The sequence below is a fragment of the Leucoraja erinacea genome, chromosome 6 (assembly GCF_028641065.1).
Source record: "Leucoraja erinacea ecotype New England chromosome 6, Leri_hhj_1, whole genome shotgun sequence".
NCBI classification, from domain to species: domain Eukaryota; kingdom Metazoa; phylum Chordata; class Chondrichthyes; order Rajiformes; family Rajidae; genus Leucoraja; species Leucoraja erinaceus.
Genome location: NC_073382.1, coordinates 62445316 through 62468363, shown reverse-complemented (window position 1 = coordinate 62468363; position 23048 = coordinate 62445316). Strand labels below are relative to the sequence as shown.

The following is a 23048-nucleotide window of genomic DNA, read 5'->3' as shown; positions in this document are numbered from 1 at the left end:
GTTGGTAATAATGACTGCCTCTCACTTAATTAAAACATTTCACTAAGGATGGACAAGCACCAGAAACACTTAGTGGTGCAATCCCTGGCCCTTGACTGCCTAAAATGCATCACAGAAAACACTGAAAATCTTCTCCAATTCCTGGGAACAGCATCAAAATCTATTATTAATGACAAAGGGCGTGCACAGTGAGAGCTTGTAAAGCCACTGCCACAAAGTGCCAGAGACCTGGGTTCAATCCTGACCTTGGGTGCTGCCTATATGGAGTTTGCATGTCCTCGTTAACACTTTGTGGGTTTCCTCTGGCTACTCCACATCCCAAAGATGTGTAGGTTGGTAGGCTAATTAGGTTAGCTGTAAATTTCTCTTGTGTGCAGATGACTGGTAGAATATATGGGGGGAAATGTTGACAAGGTGGAGAGAATAAAGTTGGATTAGATTAGTATAGGATTAGAGTAAATGGACACTCAATGGTCAGTGTGGATGTAAGATTTTTTCAAACAAAAAAATATTTCCTTATTTATCCAATGAAAATCATTCAGCATTTTAAACACCACACCGATTTCTCCCACTATCCTGCCCTTCCTTCCCTCCTTCCCCACTGTCCTCGTTCTCCAATGGTTTCACATCTCACCCCTTGTCTCCTTATCCGACACCCATTTGTCTCATTTTCATCTCCAGCCATTGTCATTTACTCAATCCATTTCACAATCAAACCACTTCTTCATGTTTCCATCTATCACATATCAGGCTTTGTCCCGTCCCCACTTCTTTTCCAGCTTTCTCCGTCCTTATTATACAATCAATACAAATAATGGACTTGACCCGAAACATTGCCTGTCCAGTCTCTCTGCAGATAATGTCCGACCCAAGAAGTTACTCTCGCACTTTGCGTTTTGATCAATATCTCCTTCTGCACTCTTATCCCGTCGTGGTTACAATCTCCATGTAAGTTAAGTTCAATATCCCTGGTCCCTTCCTGGGAAATCTTTCCAGGACCCTCTCACCAGTCAATGTGTTTCTTTATTGTTCTATGTGTCTGCCTTTTGAATTCCCTCTTCATAAAATAATAAGTTTGTGTCATTAAACACAGCTACCACAAGACACCCAAGTGCGCGACGAACATGCATCATTAAACTGAATTTGACATCATGTCTTAAAAGGCAGAAGTGGTTTAAGCTAAGTGGTTTCAAAACCAATTCAAAGGGTTTTCTTTGTTTGATATAAGGAAGTAACTTTTGTAAAAAGTGTTTGTTCGCCAATACTCAGCGTTACGTAAACCACGATCCTTTCATTCTGCAACACGAAATAACTTGCATCGTCTGTCTGAACGTCTCGTCGTGTTCCGCAGGCTGTCCCTGTCCCTGTCCCCCAATGGTCCCGTTACCTGGAGCGCTAGCAGAATCCGCCGGCATTGCTGCATCGGTCGATGATTGCAGAACACTCCAATAGCAACGAGGATAAACATCCGGGGTGAGTTAGAAATGGACAAGAGCTTTAATTTCCGGAGGAAACTCCCTTCGATGCAGAGAGGGACAGAAAGGGGCGCGAACATAAAGAGAGAAACAGTAAGTGCCAAAGATCTTATAGCAGAGCTATAAGATCTTTGGTAAATGCAGGGAAAGAAAACAAGGGTTCGAAGTCTGTAACCGAGCTGGACAGATAGGGAACAGGAGGTTTCCTTGGAGAAAGACAGTAAAGGGCTGTCCCACTTACGCGTCCTTGACTCGCAAATTACGCGACCTCGTGGTCGCTTGAGGCGCACGGACACCGTATGGCCGCGCGGGGCCGGTCCCACTTAGAAGCGTGGAGGGGTATGGAGTTGTGCGGGGCCGGTCCCGACATCACGCGGGCTCCGAAATTCTTGCAGTGAACGAAATCTTCGGGCGCCAATGGCCTGTCGCGGAACTGACGGCCAAAGTGGGACAGGCCCAAGACTCTGGCGCGATGCAACGTCTCACCTTCAACAGCAGCAGAAGCAGGCAAACGATCGCCAAGCTCGGCCTAGGGCTCACGTCCGTTGTGGTCCGGATCCACCCCCACTTCTACTCCCAGAGCGGGGCCAAGAAAATTGAAGATATTCACAAAATGCAGGAGTAACTCAGCAGGACCGGCAGCATCTCTGGAGAGAAGCAATGGGTGACGTTTCATAGATATATAGATAGAAACATAGAAATTAGGTGCAGGAGTAGGCCATTCGGCCCTTCGAGCCTGCACCGCCATTCAATATGATCATGGCTGATCATCCAACTCAGTATCCCGTACCTGCCTTCTCTCCATACCCTCTGATCCCCTTAGCCACAAGGGCCACATCTAACTCCCTCTTAAATATAGCCAATGAACTGGCCTCAACTACCCTCTGTGGCAGGGAGTTCCAGAGATTCACCACTCTCTGTGTGAAAAAAGTTCTTCTCATCTCAGTTTTAAAGGATTTCCCCCTGATCCTTAAGCTGTGACCCCTTGTCCTGGACTTCCCTAACATCGGGAACAATCTTCCTGCATCTAGCCTGTCCAACCCCTTAAGAATTTTGTAAGTTTCTATAAGATCCCCTCTCAGTCTCCTAAATTCTGGAGAGTATAAACCAAGTCTATCCAGTCTTTCTTCATAAGACAGTCTTGACATCCCAGGAATCAGTCTGGTGAACCGTCTCTGCACTCCCTCTATGGCAATAATGTCCTTCCTCAGATTTGGAGACCAAAACTGTACGCAATACTCCAGGTGTGGTCTCACCATGACCCTGTACAACTGCAGTAGAACCTCCCTGCTCCTATACTCAAATCCTTTTGCTATGAAAGCCAACATACCATTCGCTTTCTTTACTGCCTGCTGCACCTGCATGCCTACCTTCAATGACTGGTGTGCCATGACACCCAGGTCTCGCTGCATCTCCCCCTTTCCCAATCAGCCACCGATACATAGATACATAGAAAATAGGTGCAGGATTATGCCATTTGGCCCTTCGAGCCTGCACCGCCATTCAATATGATCATGGCTGATCATCCAACTCAGTATCCCGTACCTGCCTTCTCTCCATACCCCATGATCCCTTTAGCCACAAGGGCCACATCTAACTCCCTCTTAAATATAGCCAATGAACTGGCCTCAACTACCCTCTGTGGCAGAGAGTTACAGAGATTCACCACTCTCTGTGTGAAAAATGTTTTTCTCAATGTTTCGGGTCAAGACCCTTCTTTTCAGACTGAAGAAGAGCCTCGACATCAAACATCACCCATTGCTTCTCTCCAGAGTTGCTGCCCGTCCCGCTGAGTTATTCCTGCTTTGTGTCCATCTTCAAATGACTTCACATGCTCCAGACGGCTGTGCGTACGCATGAAATCGTGCGCGACCTTCGCGGGACCGTCTCGTCTCAACGCGACCACGAGGTCGCATAATTTGCGTGCCAAGGACACGTTAGTGGGACAGACCATTAAGGCGACAGTAAATGGAAACAGAAGAAGAGAATATTGCTTTAGGGACAACAGTTCAGACGGAAAATGGGGGGAGAGAGAATGGAACTTGCGGGCAGAGATAGAACGAGGCATCAGAAAGAGAAAGAAAGTGAGACCAGGAAGTCAGAGGGAAAGGAAATGAAGAGCATTTGTGTGTCTGAAACATTGAGACTGGTAGAGAGGGAAATATATAAGGGTCAGAGAGCATGGAGCATGAAATATATACGGGTCAGAGAGCACGAGTGAAGGAATAAAAATCAACTATCGTTGATTAGTAAGAGTGTCAGGGGTTATTGGGAGAAGGCAGGAGAGATAGATCAGCCATGATTGAATGGCGGAGTAGACGGTGGGCCGAATGGCCTAATTTCGCTCCTATTAGTTAGGACCTTAAAAATAAAAAGTGAGGGAGACCAGAAAGAATTGATCACGATCATAAGGAAAAGGACCTTTGGCCCACTGAATCTTTGCTGGCCGTCAAATAGCCATCTTCACTAATCCCTTTTCCAGTCCTTGGTCATGGCATGGTGATTCAAATTCTGGTTCAGATACCTATTAAATATTGTGGGAGTACCACTAACTCATTGGGAAATGTGCTTCAGATTCCCGCAACACCAAGGAACAAATTGTTGACTTCAGGAAGGGGAAGTCAGGAAACAACGGGCCAGATTAGTCGGTGGTGGAAAATTAGTAGCTTCAAATTCCTGGGGCATTAACATTTAGGATGACCCGTCCTGGACCCAACACACAAATGTAAACACGAAGAAGGTACACCAGTACTTTTTTTAGATTCAGTCTATCTCTGAATACTCTAACAGACCCCTACAGATGTACTATAGAAAGTATCATATCAGCCCTGGTTTCGCAATTCCAATGTATAGGAATCCAAGAGGCTGCAGAGAATGGTGCACTCAGCCCAGTCTATCACAGCACCCTTTCCTCAATTGAAAACATCTACATGAGCCACTGTCTCAAATAGGCAGCATCTATTATCAGACGTTATCAGGAGTTGCAGTAGCCTGAAGTCCCATAATATCAGGAACATCTACTTGATGGTATAGCTGATGGAGCATATTCATTCTTTGAGAAAGTGGGATATCATAGAACTAGTGTAAATGGGTAATCAATGCTCAGCATGGGCTCAGTGAGCCACGGGGCCCGTTTCCTTGCTGTGTTTTTAAACAAAACTTTCATTGAAACACAGGTAAAGATCAACCTTTGCAGTTCAATGGACTGTCAGAGCTCTCTAATCAAGAGTCTGCTTGTTGCTGCATCAGAGCAGATTATTGCTCTTTGAAAAGTAAACACCAAATATATCTGAAAGTGTACAGGGACGTGCAATCTTCAAGAACCATTCTTTTGGTGATGAACACCATAGTGAACTGTTTTATGTTATTAAGTGAAATGCAGTAACACTGAGCAGTCACGTTGAAGAAAGAGCACATCATCTCATACTCTGGAGACAGCAGTGCTTCACCCCAGAGGAAAACAAATGGTAAGGTAACATAATTGCTGAGTCTGCTATGACTTGAATCCTTGCCTAGATCGTCATTGATATGGGCAAGTGTGTAGATGTTTCAGTGCAGGTATTGATTAGATTAGATCCTTTGTCATTCAGACCTTACGGTCTGAACAAAATGTCGTTACCTGCAGCCATACATACAATAATAAATAACAGAACAGACAGTAAACACAAATTAAAATCCACCACAGTGAGTCCACCAAGCACCTCCTCACTGTGATGGAGGCAAAAATCTTAGGGCTGCTGTCTCTTCCCTCCTCTTCTCCCTCTGCGCTGAGGCGATACCCCACCGGGCGATGGTAAGTCAGTCCCACGGCTCACCGAGCTCCGCAAACGGGCCGGTTCAAACTCCGCGGCCCGGGGTGGTCAAAGCTGCCACCCTCCAGTCCAGCGGACGCAACTGTTGACGATGTCGTCCACTGGCCCGCGGCCGAACCCCGGACTCAGGCCACCGGAGCACCGTTCCAGCCCCGAGCCGGGTAGCCCTCACGTGAGTGCCATTCCACCCTCGAGCCAGGCCGCCGTTACGGGAGCGTCTCAGCCCCACGCCAGGCCGCCCTCACGGGAGCGCCGTTACCCTCGAGCTGGGCCGCCCTCACGGGAGCGCCGTTACCCTCGAGCCAGGCCGCCCTCACGGGAGCGCCGTTACCCTCGAGCCGGGCCGCCCTCACGGGAGCGCCGTTACCATCGAGCCGGGCCGCCCTCACGGGAGCGTCATTCCAGCCCCGAGCCGGGCCGCCCTCACGGGAGCGAGCCCAGACAGGCTCTGCCTCCAGAGCCTCGAGGTCGCCAGCTCCGCCATTAGGCTTCAGCGCCGAGAGGCAGAGAAGGGGGATATGACAAGAAAATCGTATTCCCCCGAAGGGAGAGACAGAAAGCCCTGTTTCAACCCCCCACCCATAACAAACCTAAAAACTTAACTAAACAAGACAAAAAAAAAACCACAAAAAAGTAAAAACAAATGGACTGCAGGCGAGCCGCAGCCGTTCACCAGCGCCGCCACTTTAATCATAGAACTGCTTTCCAAAGATCTTCAATTATTCCTTTATGATGGTTTATTGAGAAATCCCAAAGAACACATTTGCTGATGATAATGTGATCTGTGTTGCTCATCACCTCATAACAGTGGGAAATGATTGGTTGCCTAAGGCAATGTACTTTCACAAATCCCCACTGGCCCCCAAGATCTTAGCCTCCAATACCAATGCCAGATCCTTCTTGAGGGTAAACTCCAAAAGCACCTGGGCCTGATGGCACATCTGGCCAAGTTCTTGCAAACCAACTGGCTGGGGTTTTCATGGTTATTTTTAACCTGTCATTGCAACTGTCCAAGGTCTCCACTACTTTTTAAGAACATCCATGCCAGTGCCCATGAGCAAGGTGACATTGGTCTAAGACTACTGACCATTGTGATGAGGTGCTTCAGGAGGATGGTTATGACACAGCAACTCCAGCCTTTGAAAGGGTCGAGAACCATTCCAATTCACATATCACAATAAATTTTGCAGATGTGATCCCCCTCTCCTCTCCACAGGATCACAGACAGGAACACAGGTCAGGCTGTTGTCATCTAGAGCTCGGCCTTCAATACCATCAACGCCTCTAAGCTTACCATTAAACTCGAGGAACTGGGGTGTGCTCATTCCTACAATTGAATCTACAACTTCCTCGTTGGCAGATCTCAATGTACGAATTGGCAACACTTTATCCTCATTGACCATTAGCACAGGGGCACATCAAGGCTGTATGCTTAGTCAGTTACTCTACTCTCTATACTTCAGACTACATGCATTGGAAACTACATCTAAACCTATACTTGCACAAGTACAGTAAATACCAGAATGTTACCAAGGGAGAGAAAAAATGTTAACCAATCTTGTAGTTCTCTGAATATACAAGATTAAAAGCTGAGATTTTTTTTTGATGTCGGTCATCTGAGTAAACAGAATTTAAGCAGAAGAATCTAGGGCAAGGGAGTTTATGTTTTACTCAAAGGCTGATAGATGCATGGGGATACCCACAAGCATTAAACTGATTTAAATTATAGATTTTAAATTACTATTAAAATACTTCAGAAATAAAGATTAGAGTCAGGAACAGATCAGGCACTGAATACCAGTACATGTTTGAGAGCCATTAAAGCTTCCTCCTGCTTCCATGTCACATGAATTAGATTTTCCAAAATAAACCTATTTAAAACATTTGCATTTAGTCAGTACCACAATTAAATTGTAGTGCAGGCAAATGTTATACATGTTACCAATTAGAGAAGTAGTATATATGGTTTCCAAATTGATCAAAAGATCAACAAACATACTATTTTCCAATTGGGTATTTTGTTCATATTGATTTACAGAAATAAAAACAGAAATATTTTGTGCAGGTGGTTTATTTAGTTTAGTACATACAAGATTAACTCTAATGGTTTAACACTGCATTGTTCATTTTCAGGTGCATAGAATTTTAAGATGTATCAATTTATCAAAAACAATTGGTAATGCAGCCCACAAGAAAAAAACAAAATAACTTACATCAGGTAAATATCAATAGTTTAAATTCTATTTTCTCAATAGTTCAGATCCTGCAAATTTAACGGATTTCCTAAATGAACCAATTTATTCATTTTCATTGCACCATAAATATTTAAAACTTAACTTAAACACTGCCTCAACTGTACACAAAACATTTCAAAAATATTTTATTTTTTTAGAATTTACATTCTTACAAAAAAGCAACATTATCATTCCACAAGTGCATTCACACATCTGCAGCACTCACACAGTAATGCACACCTGAACTGCACATGCAGTTGAACATACAAATACCAAAATGTATTCAATATTTAACTTCAACTGAGATCCCCGTCTCAAATAAAATATAAAACAAATAGGGAGGGGTTCAAATTTGATGTTCCTTGAAGGTAGAATGTACTATTGCTGCTTTGCATGTTTCCCAATGATTTCAAACATAACAAGAGGTAGTGTCACTTCAGTGTAGTAAAATAGTCACCCTCATACGAAAGGATACATCAAATCCAACCAATTTTTCTTCCTTTGCTAAAGTCTGTTAAGTGAAAAGAAAAATCACTTCATAAAAGACTTAGACTGTATCCATTTTCACAGTTGCAGTATCTTTTTCAGTTTTAATGTCCGTTAACACACTGCTGGCATCAGTCTCAGTACTTTTACAGCTGTTGGCAAGATCAGATGCCTTGCCACTAACATCCAACTGTTCCTGTTTAATAACTGAATGTAATGGATTTTCCAAAGGAGCGTCACTTGGAGATGGAGTTGAATCTGTAAATGAAGCCTGGGAAAAAGGGAAAAAATGCATTGAATTGAATACATTTTATGAGCCAGGTATAAATACATGGAATTTGCCTTGGTGCTTTGCACGAAGTAACAACACAATATACACAAGTAACAACACAATATACAGTAAACTAAGAATTAAGAATAAAACATTATAATTTAAACATGTGAAGAATTAAATAAATACCAGAGCAAAAGGAGACTACAGACTTTTGACTGTTGAGTAGAGCTACTGCTCGTGGGAAGAAAAAAAAGCTGTTTCTATGTCTTGTTGTGGTGGCTTTGACAGTCCAGAGGAAATTGTTTCAAAGAGTTTATGGCCAGGGTGAGAGGGGTCAGAGACGATTTTACCCGCTCGCTTCTTGGCCCTTGCAGTGTAATTTGTTGATGGGGGTGGAAATGTTGCAGCCAACAACCTTCTCGGTTGATCGAACGATGCGCTGCAGTGTCCTGATGTCATGCTTGGTGGCCGAGCCAAACCAGACCATGATGGAGAAGGTGAGGACAGACTCTATGATGGCCGTATAAAACTGGACCATCATTGCCTGTGGCAGATTGTGTGTTCTCAGCTGTCGCAGGAAGTACATCCTCCGTTGGGCTTTTTTGACTATGGAGTCGATGGTGCCCTCCCATTTAAGGTCCCTGAAGATGATGGTTCCAAGGAACTTAAATGACTCCACAGATGCGACTGTGGTGTTGTTGTTGATGGTGAGTGGGGGGAGGAGAGTGGGAGTTCTCCTAGTCTACAATCAATTCCAGTCTTAAGAGCATTGAGCTCCAGGATGTTGTGATGGCACCAGGACAGTAAAGCAATACTAAAATTTACTGCAGCTGAATTTAGTATAAAAAATTATAATATAATTTTAAATTAACATACAACAGCCCAAGAAACTACCGAGGAATTCTAAAATAGCACATCTTATTAGTAAGGCACTAAGGCTACCCTAGACATGAATATTTCAGCATGAAAGAAAACTTTACTCACATTTTTATAATCTTCATAACATGCTGGATGATAGGTCTAAAAAGAAAGAGATAAATATTAGATCCTATTTCAAATAATAATGTTAGACATGAGACTGCAAACACTGGAATTTTGATTTTTTTAAAAACTGCGAGTAACTTAATACTGTGACATGGATATAAAATTCAATATAATCTGTAAAAATAAATTTGGCTTCAGCAGGCATCATGGACATTATTAATATTCAAAATTATATTTTATAAATGGGGTGGAATGATTCTGCCACTTCTGTCAAGTAAAGTTTCCACCAAATATTCATTAACAAATCAATTCTAGTGTTCATTTACATTGTATGTTTTTGTTTTATCCTATAATTTTAAAAGATTATCTTGCAGGAAAAAAACACATATCACATCCAGTTTATTTTATATTGTGAGTTACACGCACAAAAGTCAGTCATTCATTAATTTTTAAAAGTTGCTGAAATAACATTATCTGTCCATTTACCTTTCCAACCTATGTGTGCATCTATTTCAAAATGTAATTACCATATTTCCAGAGTCCAAGATGCTATTTATTACTCTAAAATAAGGGTTTGGCCCAGTTAATTAAAATTAAACTCATCGATTCCTTTAGATTTTAAACTTTCTTTTGTCTCAATCTAATCTCTCTTCCTTGCCCCACTACCTTTCTGTAAATAATTTCAGTGTAACGTAATCTAATCCCAAGCGGAATACAAGGTGCTGTTCACGATGGCATGTTCAATGGCATGAACATTGAATTCTCACAATTCTGTTAGCCCTTGCTGTCTCCTCCCCTTCCTACCTCCCTCAGGCTCCCCGTCCTCCTTTTTCCTTTCTTCTCCCTTTCTCCCTACCCCCCACCCCCCCCGAGCCTGAAGAAGGGTTTCGGCCCGAAACTTTGCCTATTTCCTTCGCTCCGTAGATGCTGCTGCACCTGCTGAGTTTCTCCAGCATTTTTGTACCTAACATAATCTAATTCAAGTCACTTTTACCTCTCAAATGAAACGTCACAAGGAATTGCATTGTTTGTGATACATGGTGTCCATCTCTCTTCTCATTTCGGGGCGATGACAAACGACTTTTCAAATGCACTTTGATACATCCCACAATTGAAAGTATTAATTTATTAAATTACCAATATCAATTGTGTTATTTTGACAAAAGTTATTATTAACATGGTTTGAATGAATGGTTTTAACTGCCCCATTACTCATTCTATCGAGATAAAGAGTTGATATTGAGCTTACTGTATTATCCACACGAAGTGCATTTTTCAGATGCCACTCTTCTTCATCTTCATCCCAATACTGCTCGAAAGCCTCTTGACAGATTTCACAGATCTACCAAATAAAAAAAAACAATAACATCAAAAGACACGAAATGATGCGAGTTATGAAAGTGTAAGCACCAATGCCCAATACAGTGGACTCAGTATATTCTCAACTTCTGAAGTCATTCTGTTGCAAGTTTTCTCACTTGAAAAGGTCTATATTAGAACTACAATTGGGCACCCTACCATTGAAAGGATGGATAATTGTCAAAAACATTGTCCAGCTTAACTGACCTACGTCCTGTTGTAAACTTGGATATCCTTCCTCACTGCCCACTATACCAAATATTTTGCTGCTATCGGCAAATTTGGCTTGCACTATTATGGTCTGCTTCACCTAGTATTACAGATAATTTAATGTGTATTTATTTGTTGTGTAGTTGGATATTATGTGCATGTAAAGCTGCAGCTTTAATTAAAATAATTTAATTATTCTGGTGCATATAAAAAATAAACACTTGTCTTGGCCTTTCTTTACAGGCTATATCAAAGGAGACCTTCCAAAACACCAGTGGATGCTTTCAACAAGGCAGTAAAACAATAGACAAAGAAAGGAAATAAAATCCAGTATTCCAATGTGCATCTATTCCTTGGTTTCATTGTAAAATATTTGGCGGACTTATATTATACTTGACCTCAAGCAAGTCTCTCCAGATACATAGCGATACAGCAGTCTTTTGTGCCCATAAATGGGTCAGCTTTAATTTGAAGAAATACGAGTAGTTTCTGATAAAAATTATCAGAACTGCATGTACATTTCCAGTATAATGACTCACTACAGAAGGATGCAAAATTGCTGATAGTCAATTGGTAGAATCCTTTTGAAAAAGCAGAGGTAAAATAATTTTACCTGGCTTGCTTCAGCTAAGTCTAATATTTCAGCAAGTTTCTGAACAACCAAAATGTCAACTTAACTGACAGCATTTTAGGGCAGCACATTTGACTTATAATTATAATTTTATGCAGTTCTTCAAGTCAAGCAACTGGTGCAAAAATGGCAGAAATCAATGGGCATTGTAGTCATTATTGTTAAACTCATTTTTTTTTGCATTTTAGTTCAGTTACTGTTTTCAGGGATGGCTAAGACCACAACTGAAAACATTTGCAAATATAGCATGTCATTCATACAAATTCAAGTGATCAAAAATCTGATAATTCTTGGGTGTTAATCTTATGTATTCCAGTACCAACCCTACCTCATGCACTCCTGCAGGTCCAGCAGGTACACTTTGAAATTCCTTTTCTTTTGCAGCTTCTTGCGTTCTTTGCACAACCTCTTCATGGACCTTCTCAAAGAATTGACTTTTAGCACGTTCTTCCAAGTCAGCAATTTCTTCATATTCTATCCAGTCCTGCAGGTGTACCAAAAAAGTTTCAAATAATGACAATCAATCTCAAAGCCCCCATTTCTCTTTACATGGCAGGCAATGAACCTGCCCCTATTAGCTCCTGGAATTTCCAAGCAATTCTCATCCTCTCCATAATGTTTATATTTTGTGCAGCTTATCCACACGAAGTGCATCAAATTTATTTCTATTTTTATAACTTCTCTGCTCTGTGTCTGGGTCCAGGTATCTCCGTTACCACAAGACACAGGCAAAACTACAAATACAAAAATCTTGAATGCTGGAAAAGTTCTGTCCATTTAAGAAACATACCGTTAAACTGTAGTACCACTTTCTGTAAGTAATTTTCTTAGTTATGTCCTTTTCCATTCTGTTCATTCGGTAATGCCAGTCCAAATGGTCTGCATAAACATCGGTTTGCGATGCTGTGAATCGCATTCCACAAGAATAGCACTGAATGCCTGTGTACAGGCGGCTGATAACACCATCATATCTCCTATTTTAGGAAGAAAATTAAGAGTGATATAATAAACATCTAAATGGAGTTAAAATAAAATCTTTTAGCAATATTGATAGAGACACAAAATCCTAAATTATTTTATATGCTGTATACCATGTTAAACTCTTCACTATATCTACAAACCTTTTACAATTCCAATATTGTTTAAACTTGGGTCACAGATTTAACGCTGTATTTATTTTAAACGTGGATCGTTCATAAAAATTAATTAATTGATTGCCTCAAATGGGCAAATTAGCCAGCTACTTCCTATCCCAATAATACTTTTAACTCTCACACCTAGAATTCAGGATGCTCCTACTAAAGTAGATCCCAAATTAATCCACAGGATTCTGGTTTACGACTTCCATCAGTTAAACTATATTCAGCTAATTTAATTTAACCTACAACAAGATTATAAATATGTGCATTTTGATAAGGTTTCTTCTGATCAACAGAAACTGGATTGAGCAAAAATGAAGAAAGTTGAAATCATAGTCAGTAATTAATGAGAAATTGCTTACTGCTTTAGTTCCTCAATCTTAAAGTTGGTAAGATCTGGAATGTTTTCCTCATTTTCTTCTTCCTCATCATCTTCAACTGTAGTGGAAGCCTGGGATTCATCTTCTGGAAACACATCAGACTCCAAATTCATCCAATAGCCCACAACATTGTCATTCCTTTACAACTCATTCATTTAAGATTTGAAGGTAAAAATAGCTTTATATTTAACTCACGTGTTGGGGTGGAATCCACAGGAGTTGACTTCAGAATTCCTGTGGAAATCAGCTTTGAAAACAGCTCATTCACATCCAGCTGCCCCAAATGATTATCCAAAGGCGCAAAGGATGATCCTATAATTCAATAATACTTGATTATATATTGGAAAAAAAGTACTACAGCATAGCCTCAAATATACAAGTATTGTTATGTTGATCTAATAGTGATAAAGTCCAAATCTTTGCTATTATCCTGCAAGAATATTAATACCAAAGGTTGCTGGCCATTTCAAATAAGTTAATTGCAGTTTCACAGACAACAGACCAGTTTAACACAAATTAAAATGCTCCCCCCCCCCTAATTTAACTCTCAGAAGACTTAGATATCAAGACATTCTTTTGTAGAACATTAGCTCTACTATTGTAAGATTCAGACACCTACACCTCTATCCCTTAACCAGAATGGTCACTTCTTTGAATGGAGGTCAAACAGGTTCCTTCCTCTATGCCTCAACATAGCGATAGGACATATGAAAGTGCGTCCCCCAGTCTGAATGTCTTTGATCCAAAACAACACCTGTCCATTCTCAACTGAAAATGCAGTTAAATGTATCGGCAGAATTTTTTTACCTTGCTGAATCTGTGTAACAGGAACAGAAGATTGAGATGGCAGATACTGTTGCCCTTGACGAAAAGAAACGTGATTGCAGGGAAAACCAGCCAGGGCATTAACCTACAAAATAAAAGAATGCAAGAGGTGAAAACAAGAACAGATTATACAAATGTACACAGCATCATAAAATGGCTAACATGAAGTTAAAAACAAACTGCTAGAGTACATAGCTGGTCATGCAGATCACTGCAGGGAAATGGACACACATTGCAGCTCTCTTCGGGGTCATGACCTTTCTTCAGGCAGTCTAAAGAATGGTCACTACTCGAAATGTGCCAATTTGAGTTCACAGCTACTGCCAGTTTGTGTTTTGCATAAGGTTCCAGCATCTGCAGTCTCTAGTCTCTCTTAACAAAGTTTATCTTCTGCTTCAATATTTGAGCCTCATCTTCTAACCTGATGGGGCTCAAATGCCAGCATAAATATTTTGAATGTCATTTAGCATTATGCTTCAACAGTGCAGAACATTTACTTAAATCTGATCTGTTTGGATAATAAGACAAAAAGCTTTTCACTGTACCTTGGTATGTGGCAATAATAAATCTAAACCATTTAAGTCAAGCTCCACCATTATCACCTGATGTCCATGATAAGTGCAGTTGCCTCAAACCTACACCAGCTCAAACCTAATCTTATTATATAGTCCCATGATTTTTGTGGGGACCTTCTGAGACCTGTATTATTCTTACAAATCCATACCCAAACTACTGGAGATAAAAAATAGAAACGTATAGGTACTTACAGGCTGTAGTTGACGAGACAGGTTTTCAGGTGATGAAAGGTTACTGTTATAAAATGTTCCACACAGCGGATCATATTGGTCATTATTATGTGGTCCTGCCAATCGAGACATTGGTGTCTGGCCATCGAAGCAAGGACCAGTTGTTGGCACATAGGTTGGATTGGTCAAAGTTGAGGCTCCAGGTACAGCTGATTCATTAAATTGTGATCCTTGAGGCATATTAAATCTTGGTCCAGATTGTCCATCAAATCCTCTTGACTGATATTGTGAGCTTTGAGGATGATTGTTAAATAAATGACCAGTGACAATGCATCTAGGATCTGGATGCCCAGGAGCCCCATCAAATTGTGGCCCACGAGAATTGTCAAAATATGCACTTGGCTGGGCACCAATGTCAAACCGAGTTCCTGCAGGACCATCAAAACGAAAAGCAGATTGGCCTGGGTGACTGCTTGCTCCATCGAAGTGTGCACCAGGCTGTCCCATTTGTGGGCCATCAAAGCGCACACCACACTGTGCTGCACGACCACCAGGACCATCAAAATGTGCACCAAGTTCTCGTGGACCATCAAAGCGGGTAATAGGCTGCCCGAGACGTGATCCTGGACAATCAATGCGCATATTGGGTTGCCCAGACTGTGGACCATCAAAACGCAAATGGGGATGTCCTACAAGACCATCAGGTTTATCAAAGCGCGTGCAGGACTGTCGTGGATGTGGGACATCAAAAGGCATGCCAGGTTGCCCAGGATGTGGATCAAAGCGAGGGTGCCCTTGATGAGCTCCAGGATTGTCCAATTGAGCACCGGGCTGTACTGTGGGCTGCCCAAAACGTGAGCTTGGCTGGCCTGGGTGACCACCTTGATTGTCAAAGGGACCAGGATGCGAACCATCAATGCGGGTAGCAGGCTGTGGACCCTCGAAGTGCACACCAGGCAGTGGACCACCAGCATTGTCAAACCGTGCCCCGGGCTGCCCGAGATGGGGACCATTAAAACGCACTCCAGGCTGACCGAGGTGTGGGCCATCAAAGCGTGGGCCAAGTTGCCCAGGGTGAGGACCATCAAAACGTGGTCCAGACTGTACCAGATGAGGGCCATCGAAATGTGGCCCAAGTTGCCTTGGGCGCGAAATCTCAAAGTGCAGCCCAGAACGTGGGCCACCTGGACCTTCAAATCGCACACAGGGCTGTCCTACACGCAGGTTACCTGGACAATCAAAGCCTGCAGCAGGGTGCCCTCTGTGTGGACCATCAAAACAGGCTCCAGACTGCCCAAGACTTTCAAAATGTTTACTTGGTTGACCTGGAATACCTTCACTCCAAAGACCAGACTGCTCAGGGCCATCATTAATAGGCTGGACAAGTGGTGCAGGGAGATCCGGCAATCTTATCCTAGATCCAGTAATGCGCAAGTCACAGCTTGGAGATCCATCCCGACCAAGAACCCATGTCCTATCTGGTTCAATGGATTCATCAGTTCTTATTTTATCCACATTCTTTACAGGTCCAGATTTTCCTGGCAGTGATCTGTCACTTAATCTCTGTGAAACTTCAAGTACACCAGATCTCAGACGCAAACTTTCAACTAGGCCAGCACCCCTCTGTGGTGCATCATAAGCCGGTCTTTCTTCTGAACGACGGTCACGCTGCCTTGGCTCTTCTCTTTTTGAGTCTGGCAAAAACAAATATTGAATTATTTTGGATCAAATTAAAAAACTGTAAATCACAAGCTTGGTGGGAACAATAAAATCTATAGTAAAATTTTCAATATTAGGTTCCCAATACTTCTAAACAAGGCAATTTTTTAAAATGGAATTAACATGCAATCTGTATTTCAATGAGGAAAGATTAACTTCTTTACACCTCTCCCATTACAGAAATATCTACATCAAATATACAAATTACTGTTCAACAGCAATCCCAATAATACCAGTCAGTGCAATGCTATATAAATTTGATGCAGAGGGCCTTCTATAATGAGCAAAAAAAATTATGAAATCTATGCTTCACATGGTATTTGACATGAAATGCCAAAACTCCAATAAACTGTTCAATGGCCTAATGAATAAAAATATGGGTAGAGAATGGCTAATAGTTGGCTCAGGAAGGGTATAATGGTCTTATGGATACATTGGATATATCTAGTGACTCAAGTTGCAAAATGTACATGTATATAGAACAGCTTCAGTCATAATGTTCCCAACAATAAACTAACCCCATGGCATCTCATATCAAGAGAATGGCTATTACTAAATAATCGAAGAGTCACTGAAATACACAGCAAAAATGTTTTCTTTCACACGATAAAATCTGATGCAAATCTGTCAAATAACTCCAGCAGAAGCAGATACCATCAAATATGGGAGAAAAACATGGCCAGGAAACCATGGTGTCAGGTGTGATTTTTACAATCAAGTGGAATGATGTCCATGGTTTAGTCAGAAAAACATTTCTGGGGAAATGCCAAAAACTCTTCACATGAATTGACAATTCCTGCAGTGGGTTTATCCGACCTTAACTATAATTATAAAAACAAATAAAGCCTTAATCCACGAGGTTAGTAAAACTTAGTTTTCCCTCGCAAGATAATTTTTAAACAGCAAGCACAAGTAAGTCGAACGAAACGAATGCTGAGCAAATCCCATTAACAATAACCTGCTTTGTTAATATTACCTAGTGGAAATAGAGGAGTCGCACTATTATGTGGCTGCTATTTAAACAAACTGTACTTTTGAAGGTTAAACCCATTAGTAAGGGCAACCTGCTCATAATTAGACATGGATGTAAATTGTGACAAGGAAACAAAGAAATAACCATGAATTATCAATTACTCTTCTGAATTTACCTGCTCTCTCTCTTGGACCAAATTCTTTCAGATCTCTTTCAGATTGACGTGCCCCTTGCCGCTGATCTTTATGTTCATTTCTTGTCAGCTCTAGTTGTCTCATTCCATGATTAGAATCTGTTTTGTATCGATCTTCAGAAATTGGTGAACTTCTTTTAGTTGGCAATGCTTCGTCTATGTGTTTTTTGCTATCACGTGTGTTACTTTGGTTTCGCTCATCTACTATAGGGTTCGTATGCTGATGTGCTGGGGACACACGATCACAATGTTTCTCATGCAACTGTCTATTATCACCAACAGGAGAATGTCTCACAGTTTTATCACAAGGTTTTCTTCTTTCTGAATGCCTTCCTTCACTGTGATGCCCACTCTCACCTCCCTCTCTTTTTTCTCCAAGTTTCCTTTCCTGAAAAGAACCTCTCACGTCATGCCTGCTGCCGCTCAGATTTGGGGATTTGTTTCCTTGATCACCTTCTCTTACACCAAGATCGCCAGATACATCCTTCTTATGATTCTCTCTTGTTTTCCAGCGAAGTTCTGTATCATGCGATTGTTCTGATTGAACCCTGGTTCTTTTTAATTTAGACATATGCTCAAGGTAGCTCAGTTCTGCTTCAGATAAAGATGCGCCTTTACCTTGGGTTCTAGTTGGAGAATCTCCCTTCAGTTCAGTTTTGAAACTCCTAGGAGAAACGTGGGATGCTTGCCAATCGCCAGACCTATTCTTTTCCTCTTGGTATTGGAACAATTGATTGATTTGATGAGCAACCACCAAAAACTCATCGTAACTTATTTCTGCAGCCGCTAGTCGTTGATTTGCCTAAAACCAATAACAAACTCGATTAGATAAAAAAAATCATCAGTATTTAACATTTAAAACATTTCATCAGAGGAAGTAAAATAGCGGTTGAACCTGTACCAAGCCAGGTACTAGAGAGATATCACAATGTAAATTAATACATGGATATCAGATTAATTAAAAATCAAGGAATTAATCAGATTAATTAAAAATCAAAGAAACAAATTCAAAAACCCAATCTCAAATTTGAAAGACTTTTGAGTTTGTGAAGCTACGACTCTACATTGTTCGCTCAATCCACAAGGGGAAAAACAAAAACAAAAAATTCTGTTGTGTTAGCATTGCAATAAAATAGATGCGCCAGCATATCCAATAACAGAGTCTGAAAACAACTAGCCTTTAACCCAGGGGTCGGCAACCTACAGCCCACGGGCCAAATGCGGCCCGAAGCTCATCCGGCCCAGAAGCGTATTTTTCCCCCCGCAAGCATCCGGCCCGGAGTCGTATTTTTTAATTTTTTAAACACAGACATAGAAGGGTGAGTCCGTAACGGCCGTCTCGCAAGCAGCCTGTCGTGGCCTTTCTCTGTTTTTGTTGTTTTGAGTGTGTGTTAAGGGAATGTTTTGGTGTTTCTTCGTATGTTTTATGTGGGGAAGGGGGCGGGGAATAGGGGGAAACCTTTCTTATTGTGTTGCAATCCGTCCCAACGCCGGAGTTTCGATCATCCCGACGAGAGGGTCTGAACATCAGACCATCGTCACAGTGAGGAATGTTGATTCCACTGTAGTGGATGTTAATGTTAAATTGTGTTGGTGTTAAATCGTTGTTTTTGCAATTTTGCTTATGTTAATGGTTGTTTTAAATTAAATCGTCGTTTTTGCACAATAAACGCGAAGTTGATCTTAAGGAGTCAATGTTTATTAACTATGGAGATAGATGTGGCCCTCCAACCGCTCACAGACATGGGACCCTGCCCCAACGCAGAACCGGGTTGCCGACCCCTGCTTTAACCCATTGAAATTGTCCAACCATTCAGGAGAAGGGTTGAGATGACCACTATAGTTGCATACTCTTAGTAAAAGGCACAAGTACAAAAGGGAATGGAGATTCAGTGTTGTTATTGGGAATTAAAACTTTTGAGCCAGTCCTATTCAATTAGATCAAGGTTGGCCTGATTTTTACCCTTCCTTAATAAAAATCGAGTTTGAAATTGTGAACTGTGTCCCAGCTGCTTTGTGGGGAAACAGCTTCTGAATTTGCACTAGCTTTAATTTCAAGCTTCCCGATAACATTCTGAACAGCCAAAGTTTTGAATGTGCTTCTCGTTCAGCCATCCAAATCATTTAGATCCCCAGGTCCCAATCCACGGGGAAAAGACCAGGGTGGCTGTAATATTTGCATACTATATTAACAGGCATTAGCCAAAAGGAATGCAAATGATCAACATTGGAAATTGCCTTGCTCCCTTGTGTAGCAACATTTCAACTCAAAGAACCTGCTGTTGAAAGTGAAATTATTCAACTGAGAAAAAGAGAATGGATCAAGTAGTGGGAGAAGGAACGCAACATGCACTTAGATATTGTTTCTGAAAAGGGTAGCCACTTCAATGATTTATACCATCCGCGCTATGAATAATATGGAATTTGTTCACCATAGAGACAGCTTAATCAATGCAAAATATTCGTTTTTTTCTGGTCGGACCTGCATTTTTGGCACATATTGAGCTCATGGTATACTCCTGGACAGCCACCTTGCCCCACCAGTCACAGGTACATCTGTACCCAAAGTTAGTGTGGCAGAAATGGAGAGTGAATCTACAGAAAGCAATGGAGCCCCTGGCCACGTACTCAGAATTGTGTGGATCATCTGGAAGAGGTATTCAGACATCTTTAACCTGTCACTGCTTGATTCGGAGTGAGATCCCAACCCCTTTACAAAAAGATCACTATATTACCAGTTCCGATGAAAAGTAAGATAGTGTGCGCTAATGACTACTGTAGAGTGGCTCTGACATCCATCATCATGAAGTGCTTTGAGAGATTGGTAATGGCACAAAATCTGCTGTGGCAAGCACATTGATGCCCAAGTGAAAATGGTTGAGCACTTCACATTCCCTGGCATTAATATTACTAACAATCTATCATGGTAAACACAATGATGCACAAAACCGCACTCCAAAGGCACAACTTCCTGAGATAATTTTACAGATGCACTATAAAAAACACACCGTCGGGTTGCATCTCAGCTTCGTTTGAGAACAACTCTGCCCAAGACCTCAAAAAATTGAGTTATAGTTGTAGATGCAGTCCAGTCCATCGCACATACAAGACATCCCTCCATCGGGTAAACAGTCAGAACCTATTGCCCAGAATGGAACTGGCAAACACTAGAGAGCATAGCTTTAACGTGAGAAGAGCAATGTTTAAAGGAGATGCGAGGTGCAATTTTTCCTGATCGGCAGATATTGTGGGCAAAAGAGCTGTATTATGCAATGTTCTATAATTCCTTTGTCTTTGACTCAAATAACCTGAAGATAGCTATACCAGGGAAAGGAAGTGCTGGGATAGGATGACACTGCAGGATAAACTTTGATATCCATTTTGATCCCAACCCAATCTTCATAACCAATCCTTCAACCTTTTTCTGCAGATCCTCTTTTTACTTCTGGGTCAGAGCAGAAAAAAGCCAAATTGTCTCCCATCCACACCCCTCTAATTGATGTATAAACCATGGGAAAAAGTATCCTGGCTGGATGAAGGAAAACGCAACGCAAACCCATTTAACTCAATACGTGACAAACCAATTTAACGCAATATATTTCCACCTACTTTTTTCAACAAATCTCTCTTGCTAGCATTCGTCAATTCTTTGGGGATTTGCAAGTTTGCATCAACACTCATTCTTTGCTGTCGTGGTGTTCGAGGAGACAGAATTCCTTTATTTCCAGGATGGGCTTCCTTCTGGTATGTATATTTCGTATGTGCTGGAGTATCCTGTTTTTGCTTCAAGCTAAAATGCAAGCATTTTAATATTACTATTAGTCTTCATTATCTAATGAGAACCCAATCTCTGCCCCTTAAAAGTTTTTGAACCCCTCTTCCCATGTGCACATTCCATAAAAGGGACATAGGTTAAGTTTTGGATGCCCAGCTGTGTACACATTTCCTTGTCTGTTTGCATCAGATCATATCTAGTACGTTGTACAACCTGGATATACATGTAGATTTTTGGCTTATTGTGTAAAATACAAGGAAATCCCAAATCCTGTATCACCACTAAGTAATAGAAACATAGAAAATAGTTGCAGGAGGTCCATTTGGCCCATCAAGCCAACCCGTCATGGCTGATCATACAAAATCAGTACCACGGTTCCTGCTTTTCCCCCCATATCCCTTGATTCCAATAGCCCTAACAGCTAAATCTAACTCTCTTGAAAACATCTCATGAATTGGCCTCCACTGCCTTCTGTTGCAGAGAATTCCAGATTCACAACTCTCTGGGTGAAAACGTTTTACCTCATCTCAGTCCGAAATGGCCTACAGCTTATTCTTAAACTGTAACCCCTGGTTCTGGACTCCCCCAACATTGTGAACATTTTTCCTGCATGTAGCCTGTCCAATCCCTTAAGAATGTTATATGTTTCTATAAGATCCCTTCTCGTCCTTCTAGATTCCAGTGAATACAAGCCCAGTCGACCCATTCTTTCATATGTCAGTCCCGCCATCACGGGAATTAACCTGGTGAATCTACGCTGCACTCCCTCAATAGTAAGAATGTCCTTCCTCAAATTAGGAAACCAAAACTGCACACAATACTCCAGGTGCAGTCTCACCAGGGCACTGTACAACTGCAGAAGGACATCCTTGCTCCTAAACTTCTGAAGGCCAACATGCCATTAGCTTTCTTCACTGCCTATTGAACCGGCATTTTGAAACACCAGATACACATCCACCGACTCTCCCTTATCCATTCTACTTGTTACATCCTCATAAAATTCCAGAAGATTAGTCAAGCATGATTTCCCCTTCATAAACCCATTGCTGACTTTGACCGATCCTGTCACTGCTTTCCAAATGCGCTGCTATTACATCTTTAATAATTGACTCGAGCATCTTCCTCACTACAGATGTACAGCTAACTGGTCTATGATCAATAGAATGAAGGTGACAGTGCCTTTGCTTTCCAACTGCCATCATATCAACAATTCTGAAAAGTACAAAATCAATAATGGATGTGCACGTAAACATACTAGTGGAATAGCTGAAATAACGGCGTTAAATACTTGCCGTGCATGACACGTCAAACATCAATAGAAAGAGAGAGCTGGTTTTTCAGGTTGAAGACAGTCAGAAAGCAACAAATCAGTTTTCAATTAGAATCAAGGGGGTAGGATGGCTAAAATAGGGATTGTCCAGAGGCCATCCTATTTTGCATTAGATTTCTCCAATGAAGAGGACACCACATTGTAAGCACTGAATACAATTAATTACGCTGAAGTGAGTCACTGCTTAAAGAAAGAAATGAATGTACCTGGATAATAGGACGTTATAAGGTAAAAGGTGGACTGCATCATCTGCAGTTGCATGGAAAAATGCTGCAAAGAGTGGTTGGAGGAGGAAAGAAAGACTCACTGTCTGACGAAAAGGGAACGTGTCACGATGCGGTTGACAAAAAACACAAAGGATGATCAATTCGATGTGAAAGCTACTTGGGGTGATGGTGCGCAAGGCAATCATTGTCCTTGCACTGTACTCCGATGGGGTGAGTAAACAGATTAACAGATCGACAGTCAAGGTTCTATAAACTAGTGGAGAAAACATGAAAAAA

At 41.5% G+C, this 23048-nt stretch overlaps 2 protein-coding genes and 1 long non-coding RNA gene across 5 annotated transcripts in view; 1 reads left to right on the top strand and 2 right to left on the bottom strand.

Annotated features, from left to right (window-relative positions):
- Positions 1-1513, bottom strand: part of LOC129698227 (ankyrin repeat domain-containing protein 42-like) — a 30927-nt gene extending 29414 nt beyond the window's left edge. The window contains exon 1 of the mRNA XM_055637202.1: positions 1388-1513. Coding sequence (XP_055493177.1) covers positions 1388-1415 — 28 coding nt within the window. The 5' untranslated portion in view covers positions 1416-1513. The remainder of the gene's footprint in view (positions 1-1387) is intronic.
- On the top strand, positions 1506-11211 carry LOC129698229 (uncharacterized). 2 transcript variants are annotated; one of them, XR_008723650.1, is made up of 4 exons: positions 1506-1568; positions 4652-4942; positions 7421-7505; positions 11078-11211. It is a non-coding gene; the product is annotated as an uncharacterized LOC129698229 (long non-coding RNA). The 2 variants fall into 2 exon arrangements; XR_008723649.1 differs by lacking the exon at positions 1506-1568 and having other exon boundaries at positions 2970-4942.
- pcf11 (PCF11 cleavage and polyadenylation factor subunit) overlaps positions 7653-23048 on the bottom strand; it is a 31518-nt gene continuing 16122 nt past the window's right edge. The window contains exons 6-16 of one of the 2 annotated variants that reach the window (XM_055637200.1): positions 21050-21230; positions 17423-18242; positions 14577-16249; positions 13792-13894; positions 13180-13296; positions 12967-13069; positions 12256-12439; positions 11794-11949; positions 10515-10607; positions 9266-9301; positions 7653-8278 (exon numbers count right to left, since the gene is read on the bottom strand). In XM_055637200.1, coding sequence (XP_055493175.1) covers positions 8069-8278; positions 9266-9301; positions 10515-10607; positions 11794-11949; positions 12256-12439; positions 12967-13069; positions 13180-13296; positions 13792-13894; positions 14577-16249; positions 17423-18242; positions 21050-21230 — 3676 coding nt within the window. In that variant the 3' untranslated portion in view covers positions 7653-8068. The remainder of the gene's footprint in view (positions 8279-9265; positions 9302-10514; positions 10608-11793; positions 11950-12255; positions 12440-12966; positions 13070-13179; positions 13297-13791; positions 13895-14576; positions 16250-17422; positions 18243-21049; positions 21231-23048) is intronic. The other variant, XM_055637201.1, reaches the window with a different exon arrangement.